The sequence below is a fragment of the Lolium perenne genome, chromosome 1 (assembly GCF_019359855.2).
Source record: "Lolium perenne isolate Kyuss_39 chromosome 1, Kyuss_2.0, whole genome shotgun sequence".
NCBI classification, from domain to species: Eukaryota; Viridiplantae; Streptophyta; class Magnoliopsida; order Poales; family Poaceae; genus Lolium; species Lolium perenne.
In genome coordinates, this window is record NC_067244.2 from 13555974 (window position 1) to 13565415 (window position 9442).

At 46.1% G+C, this 9442-nt stretch overlaps 1 protein-coding gene across 1 annotated transcript; it reads left to right on the forward strand.

The window, feature by feature from the left end:
* The first annotated feature begins 7022 nt into the window (after nucleotides 1-7022).
* Nucleotides 7023-7841, forward strand: LOC127320907 (histone H2A.2.2). Its single transcript, XM_051349985.2, has 2 exons — nucleotides 7023-7305; nucleotides 7384-7841. Exons 1-2 carry the CDS (start codon nucleotides 7102-7104, stop codon nucleotides 7636-7638), a joined length of 459 nt encoding a protein of 152 aa, XP_051205945.1. The 5' UTR covers nucleotides 7023-7101; the 3' UTR covers nucleotides 7639-7841.
* The last annotated feature ends 1601 nt before the right edge of the window (nucleotides 7842-9442 follow it).

Genomic DNA, 9442 nt, shown 5'->3' on the forward strand with positions numbered 1-9442 from the left:
TGAGGTATTGTTAAACGGCAACTGATGATATCTCTTTTGATTCCTGCAGTTTGAGTAAATTAACCATGTTTGCACTACTGACCGTTTGTTCATAGAATTTCAATACTGTCTTCTCCTGAATTAATACAAGTTTCACCACTGAGTGATGCCGTTATATTGGCTCAATCAGATTGTTGACACCGAGCATGGCTTCTGCAACCAATACACTTTCTTCTCCTGATTTATTTTTTGACGTGATTCTTCTTCTCCTGAATTAGTAGTACAAGGTTTATCAAGCAATGTTTTAAACTAAACTATTGATTCCTCTGATGATTCCTGAAGTATCCCTTTCTTTTCACAAGTGAATCAGTTTGCATCACTAAGATGAGCGATGTCGATGTCGGCAGAAATAGACTGATTGTTGTGCTAGTTTTATTCGTCTGTTGCAAATGAATCAGGTTTGCACGAGTAACATGATCAACGTGGACAGAAAATGGCTTTTGATTTCCCCTTCTTAATTAGTAAATATTTCATTACTAAGCGATTGCTCAATGCCTATATATTTCTTGAATTTTTTGTTTATTTGCAGGTAATATATTTTCTTAAGGTGACACCACATAATTTGTGTCGTCCTGAATCTTGGCTCAGTTCCAAGGGCCATCTCTGAAATTTTGTTATCCAAACGAAATCAGGTGAGCCAACATACTGACCTTTTGAAACTAGACAAAATCGAGGTAGTTGAATAATAGCTTGATTTTTTACGCCTGAAATGATTGGACAGTGAGGTCACATGAGAGTATTTCGTCACACTAGCTACTAATTTGCTCAATTTCAAAAGAATCATCAGCGGTACATAGGCCAAAACAACCACCAGTGTATAATATGTGTCTCTTTATCGAGGGTATAATCTTCGTTCTACAAATGGACTTGCCATTGCTTTCTTATTCCGAGACATGTGCGTGATGTCAATTTTTTTCCGGCCGGTGATACATCAGAATCTGTCGTTCTGGACCGACTTTGTCCCAGAGATCATCTATGCGTATTTTATTTGTGCGATGTAAACTTCTTTACCGCGACAACGAATATGTATTGCTTGTCTTGATTTGCACGCAAAATCATTGTCCTGGTAACATAGGGGCACCGAGGCCACAAAAGGAAACAAATGCGACTAATTATCGGTCAACCAAGAGTTAACTTATTTTTTGGCAAATATGAGTTATATGCTTGAAAAATCACAAGTTGAAATGTCGTGCCCCTTGAATACGAGTACCTAAACCTCATGCTACTCAACTTAGGTCCCAAGCAAGTTATTATTATTGTAACTATACATGTATCATTGAGAACACCAACGGGGTACCTCCTGCCCCATGATATAGAAGTACTCATTCCGATATGGGAACAATCCCATACCAAAATGACAAGATGAACAGACAATGAGCATCTCAGCAATCCTTTTACTTACTATGGGCATAACTTTTTATTGAAGATGCGTCATAGAATGCTCACTAGGTTTGCTGTAAATTTCCACCATGAATGATGCGGCTTAAGTTGGCCGCCCAGGCGTTTCTCTAAGATATATACAACCTTCATGGACATACAAGTTTCCATTTTATTTCACACCGCTAGGCATCCATAAACAAAAGAACATGATATCAACTAAAAGTAATAAGTGCAATGTTGAAAGTGTGCCCCATGAAAGCATGGTTGTGCTAACTCCCAAATCGTAATTTGCAAGCATATAATCTTCATAAGATAGTCACAATGGCTCAGTTTATTAAGTGCAAGAAAGTAAATGTGCCATCAAGTTCGTGAGAGCTTTACTAACTAATTTTCTCATGAATTTTTTTATTTGGAAGATAAATAAAAACATGATGAATGTACTTGAAATAGCAATGATACTAGTAGGTAGATATGGTGGATACAATTGGAAAACTTTGATTTTTATTGGTTGGATGCACGAGTAGAGCTCATACTCAGTACAGACGAAGGCTAGCAAAAAACTGGGAGCGACTAAATAAGAGAGCAATAATGGCCATAATCATGCATAGCGACAAAAAATTATTAATCAAAGCATAAATGATATTACAAGTCAAAAACTAAATGATCATGGAGGCTTTAGTTGACTGGTTGCAGTCATAACATGATGTAAACATGTGCCAAGTCAACCAATGAAGCATCAAAGAAGAATACCACAATATTATGCTTTGTATGATGGAAACAATACATGATTCTTTCAATGGCACATTAAGCACTCTCAGCTATTTGAGACAAGTCATGCTATGAAAATAAATACTAAGCATATAACAAGAATAACATTCAACATGACATGCCAAAGTCTATGCCATAATCTAGACAAGCTTTCTTTTGCATCACTATAAGCATGAATCATTTTACTTGTCTCCAACACCAATCAACTTATTTGAAACAACTCTCATAGGTAATAATAAGTAAAGACCAGCGAGATAATCGTACATAAATAAAGAAAACTAACAAGCTCTGAACAAAATAAGAATGGAAAAAAGAGCTAAATGCAGTACTAGTAAATTAGAACACTCGCAGAACAATAAGAGTGAAAACTAGAGTGTTTTATGCAATGAAAACGGAGCTTGTCTCTCTCCCACACAACAATGCTAGAATCCAATCATATGCTATAGCAAACAAAAAAACTAAACTAAAAAAATTAATTATGCTCCAAAAACAACACATAGTATATGAAGCAATACAAATATATCTTATAGAAAGATGACCTGATGCTTTATTGATGAAGAGGGGATGCCTTGGGCATCCCTAAGTTTTGGCGCTTCTACCTCTTGGATATTTCTTGGGGTGGCAGAGGCATCCCAAGCTTGAGATTTTGTCGATTCTTCATCTCATTACATCATTCTTCTCTCTCTACACTTGAAAACTTCCTTCATACAAAACTTCACACATACCACCCGAGGCACAAATACCGAGCCCAAGTGACATAGGCATTCCCAATGGGTCTGCCGAAGATGGTACCCGGGGTTTACTGAAGGCCCACGACCCGAAGGATAAGAAGAATCGGAAGCCCAAGTTGCTAGTTAAGGAAAGCTAGAGTTGTATTAGGAGAGAACACTTGTAATATTGCGGGATGAGTTGGAAACCCTCCCGGACTCTGTAACTTGTGTATCACGAATCCCTCGGCTCCAACTCCTATATAAGGGGGAGCCGAGGGACAAAGAAAGCATTGATTCATCGTCTCACAAACCCTAGTTTTTATATCGTCGAGTACTTTTCGGCTAAAACCTTCGAGATCTACTTGCCCTCTACTTTCGACTAAAACCCATGTCTACAACTCGTAGGCATTGACAAGTTAATCCCTTGTCAATTGGCGCCGTCTGTGGGAATTAGAGGCGTCAAGGATCAGATCTCGATGGCACGTTCAAGATCGTCGACTTCATCAACAACAAGCAACGCAATGGATCGAGGTAAACAGATCGAAACTGGTCCTTTCGATTTTGTTCCTCACCCGCCCTCCCGTTTGGATGCATATGCGTATCTGGAGGAGCCTATGGAGATGACGTTCGGAAGGTTCCACTTTCGCGTCGGGAAAGAGGGAGCGTATCGTCTCGAAATTCCGATCTCATCGGGATTATCGACAATCGATTCCGATTTTTTGAACTCAACATCGTCAATCGAGTCAGGCGAGGAGGAGACTTCATCGCCACGCTTCATCAGCACCAGGGCAAGCAAAAAGCTCGCCAAGATCTTCAGCGACATGTCCTTCGAGTCATCTGCAGACTCCGATATAAGCGATGACTCGAGCAGCTTCGACAGCTTCAACTTCATCGACTGATGCACTACCGTTGGCAAGGTCTTCACCAATCTTTATGATGGTGTCACCAAACCCAGCAAGGCTCAAAATTCAAAATATCATCAGATTTATGCCATCGGAGAAACAAGTCGCGATCAGGAGGAGACATCAGAGGCTTTCAACGAGTTGGGAAATCCATACGTCGATCCCTCCGACCTAAGGCGAGGTTTAGGCAATAAATATGTCGGGCCTACACCACGTGTTAGAGTTCAACTTCCACAAGCAGCATGGGATAGAGCCGCAAGAGCTATGGATGGTTCAGAACCAATGTCCACAACCGCTACGACGGAAGAGTTGCAAGCATATCAATATAGGCTCGCTCGAGCTGGAAGGGAATTGGAAAAACAGACAGCTGCTCTGAACAGGAGAAGGGAGGCAGCTTCCGCATCAAGCAGGATAAGGGCGGAGTTAAGTCGACATTCAGGAACTTCGGGAGATAGCCACAGAGAAGCTCGGAACAGAGCAAGATCTAGGCTGCAAAACATACCTGAAGCTGATAGGGAGAACTTGGTTCAAAACCTCGACATGTCCTTTATGTTGATAGACACGAGAGGGAACATTATCCCTAAGATACCGGAAGCTGGGTATATGGCGACGCAAGCCTTTATCCTCGCATCCAAGCCACCTCCCGGAGATCCAAGAGAAGCATTGTACAGTATGGCTATGGCAGGAGTTGGAGCCATGGGAACCGCGTTTGTGACGACGCCTCCCGAAGGTTCAGCAAGGCAAAATAGTCCACGACCTGCGGCGGCAGCACCAGTTCCCGAGAGAACAGGTGGAGCAAGAGACACAACAGCGCAAGCAAGGGTGGACAGAGCACGACAAAATAGAAGGGAACATCGGCACTCCCCAGAGATAGATGACGAGGATATGTGTGGACTGCCATGCTTCACAAGGAGAGTCCGAAAAACTCGAGTCCCTTCGGGGTTCAAATTACTTGATAACTTCAAAAAATTCGATGGCCTGCAAGATCCAGAGGATTGGCTAGTTGATTATCTCGAGACGGTGAAGCTGATAGGAGGAACGAGAGCAACAACCATGCAGAGCATCCAAGTACACCTGAGTGGAGCTACGCGATCTTGGATAAAGAAGCTTCCTCCAGGTTCTATCGACAGTTGGGATAGCTTCGAGGATGTGTTCGTCAAGAATTTTCGATCCACCTGCAAAAAACCTGCATCGTTAGAAGAGTTGAGAGCGTTTCGACAAAAGCCGGATGAATCAATGAGAAAATATATCCAAAGGTGGAATATCATTAAAAACTCGGCAGAGAACATATCTGACGAGAGAGCGATAGACGCGTTTGTCGCGGGAATCCGACGAGGAGATTTTGTCAAGGACTTAGGGAGAACCAACCCAAAGACAGTATCCGCATTGATGGAGATAGCAAACAGATGGGCAGATGGAGAAGATGTTGTTCACAACAAACGGCATAGGTCACCAGAGGAGGACCGTGGTCGAAATTATCAAAATAGACGTTGGTTTTCTCGGCAATACTCAAACTACGACGCTCCCGGCCAAATCTCGGCTGGGTTTCGAGCAAGCGCTGGAGGAAACAATAGAGATGACTATCAAAGGAGCAACGAGCAGCGAGGTGACAATAGAGATGACTCCCGAAACAACAGGCAAAATAATGGGCCAAGGTTCCAGAGACCTTTCGTGTCTCCCGAGGATATGATGAACGGGCCGTGTCAGATGCATTTCTATCTCGACAGCAATGGGAAGAGACAGTCAGGACACCTGCAAAAGGATTGTCGAAATTTTCAGGCAATGCTAAGGTGGGCAGGGCATGCTAATGGCCAGGTGACAAATAGAAACCCGCAAGGGCCCAGGAGTGAGATCCACTTGCCACCTCCTCCCGCAATTACGGACGAAAATCGACACCAGCTACTAATTTAACAGTGAGGTCACATGAGAGTATTTCGTCACACTAGCTACTAATTTGCTCAATTTCAAAAGAATCATCAGCGGTACATAGGCTAAAATAACTACTAGTGTATAATATGTGTCTTTTTATCGAGGGTATAATCTTCATTCTAGAAATGGACTTGCCATTGCTTTCTTCTTCCGAGACATGTGCGTGATGTCAATTTTTTTCCGCCCGGTGATACATCAGAATCTGTCGTTCTGGATCGACTTTGTCCCAGAGATCATCTATGCATATTTTATTTGTGCGGTGTAAACTTCTTTACCGCGACAACGAATATGTATTGCTTGTCTTGAATTGCACGCAAAATCATTGTCCTGGTAACATAGGGGCACCGAGGCCACAAAAGAAAACAAATGCGACTAATTCTCGGTCAACCAAGAGTTAACTTAATTTTTGGCTACAAATCATCAGTTGCAACTCATGTGGAACCAGCAAATTTGTCGTAAATTCTGACCCCATGTGCAATTCTTAGATGGACGAATCTCTATGCAAACTAGTTGATTCCACAACAAGTTATTTGTAGTCCCGCCTCACGACCAATTCAACAACAACATTAAAAATATATCTTGATACTCAAAAGTAAAGGGGGTTGATTTTTCAAAAGCCTACCCTTTGTATGACAAATAATATTGGAAACCCCAAATATCACTCGTGGCTTCAAATTTCATAATATTATATATGTGGATTCTTGAAAATGCACTTTTGATCTAGGTGCATATGCTTCTTTTACCCAATTTTCCAATTTTTTTTAAAAATATTGAGATTTTTTTTTAGCTTGTCTATCTTCACATTTTACGTCATCACTTATAGTTCCATAGTAAAATGATAATTTTTGTGGCCCGTGCAAAAAAGACAAACAATACCTAGTAAAAAGCCTTATTTTAGCATCGGTTTTTATCCTTTTTTGCACAAACAACGTAACAATTCACTTCCTGAAGCGACTTTATCAACATATATGATGTTGCGATGTACGTAACATTTTGTTTTATTTTAAATATTTTTATTATGTTTAAAAATTATTTTAAATAAAGAAAGGATATACACCCAGGGGCAAAGCAACATGCTTTGCTTTTTTCAAGTAAAAGAAAGGTCTTTGGACATGAGCCTGTAGTAGAGGCTAGAGCGGGGGGAAATCTGTCACGAATGCCAAGAATGCGCTGAACCAGGCCAACCCCCACCGTCCATCTCCGCTCCATCCAAGGGTACACAACACATGTCACGCGGATCGCCCCCGCTCCTTGCAGCTATAAAATGCCAGACGCGGCAGCCCAAATTCAAACGCAAACCAAATCTCATTCCATCCCATCCCATCCCAAATCCTCTCTCGCCGGAGCCAGCCGAGCAAGCAAGCAGCGACGAGATGGACGCCAGCAAGGGGAAGAAGTTCTCGGCGAAGAAGCTCGGCGGGCCGAGGAAGAAGTCGGTGACGCGCTCCGTGAAGGCCGGGCTGCAGTTCCCCGTCGGCCGCGTCGGGCGGTACCTGAAGCAGGGCCGCTACGCCAAGCGCGTCGGCACCGGCGCCCCCGTCTACCTCGCCGCCGTCCTGGAGTACCTCGCAGCGGAGGCAAGCACCCTCCTCCCCTCCCTGGTTCCATTTCGACGGCACGAGCTGACGACGCCGAGGATTGTGTGTGTGTTGCAGGTTCTGGAGCTGGCGGGCAACGCGGCCAAGGACAACAAGAAGTCCCGGATCGTGCCAAGGCACCTGCTGCTGGCCATCCGCAACGACCAGGAGCTCGGAAAGCTGCTCGGCGGGGTCACCATCGCCCACGGCGGCGTGCTGCCCAACATCAACCCGGTGCTTCTCCCCAAGAAGTCCGTGGAGAGGGCCGAGAAGGCCGCTGCCAAGTCGCCCAAGAAGGCGGCCAAGTCCCCCAAGAAGGCCGCCAAGGCGTAGATCTGGACTTTGCTGATGACGATGAACAAGGCTGTGCTTGTGTACTCAGTGTTTGGGTACTCATGTAATGTAGTTTAGCTGGGTTGTGTTTACTGTTTAGTCAAGTACTAGTTCCCTTTCTGTTGCTATGTAAGCTTGCGTGTGCAATGAGGAAGCTCCTTGCTTCCTCTTGTCGTATGAATGAATCATCCAATTCATATTTTCGTCTCCAGTATTGCTAATGTGCTATCGATTTGTCTCTAGTCTGCTTCATTTTTTGCAAATCAATTGTGCCATTCTAAGGGGATGTTTACTGTTAATTGCATTTGCTTTGTTCTCCTGAATCATAAATCATAGAGTGCGTAATAGCTTGATCTCAGCTCATTGTCTAGAGAAAATTTTGTACTAGATGAATCGTGTACAAAGAGGAAGGGCATTGCTTCCTCTGTCTTCTGAATTATCCAACTCATGTTTTGAGCGCAGTACCAATTTCCCTGCCGATTCCTGCAGTTTCCTTTGTTTTGGCAAATGAGTCTTGTTGCATTCATGAGAAATCCATCTGAGAAGATAATTACTACTGCTTTCTTCTCCCGAATCAGTACAAATCTGTTGACTTTGCCATTGTATTTTCTGTAGATTAAACCACAGGTTCTGTATCATTCTTGGCGTTGGCTTAGTTCAGGGATATTCTCTGTAAATTTGGTATGCAAACGAATCAGGTGGCCTAACATACTGAACTTTTTTTAAACGTGACAAAAGAATGACATAGCTGCATAGAAGATTGAATTCCTTATGCCTGCCATGAAGGAGCACGCACGCTACAGAAGAGCATTTTCCTCACTAATTTCAAGGAGATATGCAGATGGAGCTCTCCCGCACCCACCCGCTCCCGCACCTAGCCTAGCCTAGTCGCCGCCGCCCCCAGCCCGCCGTCGACACCCCTCCGGCCGCTCCTCCGCGCCATGACGGCCTCCGACGCCCGCTCCGACTCCGGCGCCAGCCGCTGGCTTGGATCTGACGGCTACTCCGGCTCCTCCTCGCGCTCCTACCGCGAAGTCTTGAGCTGCGCCTCGACCTCTCCGCGTCGCCCAACCCCCTCTCCCACGCCACCGCCGCCGCCGCCGGCGTCCTCCCCTGCTCCGCGCGTGCCTGCCCAGGCCCGCCTCGGGCCTCGCTCGGTGGTCCTCCGCGTCGAGAACGGGGTCCAGGTAGATGCGGATGGCTTCCAGCGCCCTCGCCGCCGGCACCGACACAGCGCCGCCCGCGCCGCGCCCCTGCGCAGCCCCGGGTCGCGCGCCCACGGAGCCCCACGCCTGAGGAAGAAGGTGGCCTCTGCTTCCGCTGCCTCTCGCCGCACCACCGAGTCAGAGGTTGCACCAACGACGTCAGATGCCGCCTGTGCTTCATCTCCGGGCACGCGTCCAAGAACTGCGAGACCAACCGCTCCGACGCCGACCGCGCCCCCGCTCGCATGCTCGTGCGCACCGCTGCTGCTGCTCCACCTAGCACGGCCGCGCGCAGGCCGGCGACGCCGCCCCCACCTCCCGCTCTCCCCGCTCCGCCCACGGCAGCGACTAGACCCGCCGTCGATTCTCCGGATCCGGTGCGTGTCATAGTCTCGCGCTCCGTCGAGATGGAGCAGGCGGAGGACACCCTGCGCCGCGCCATGGTCGCCAGCATCACCGGCACGCGGCCCGCAGTTTCCGCCGACGCCGTCGCCGCCGCTCTGTACGAGCAGTTTGAGCTCCGCCCGGGCGACTTCTCCGTTCACCTCCACCATCCTGAGGACTTCCTCCTCATCTTCCGCTCAATCGAGCTAAAGGAG

Bases quoted from the DNA above. Each gene is read 5' to 3' on its own strand.
- LOC127320907 (XM_051349985.2), top strand. From the start codon at position 7,102: ATGGACGCCAGCAAGGGGAAGAAGTTCTCGGCGAAGAAGCTCGGCGGG. The intron at 7,306-7,383 runs GCAAGCACCCTC...TGTGTGTTGCAG, and splicing joins TGGAGTACCTCGCAGCGGAG to GTTCTGGAGCTGGCGGGCAA.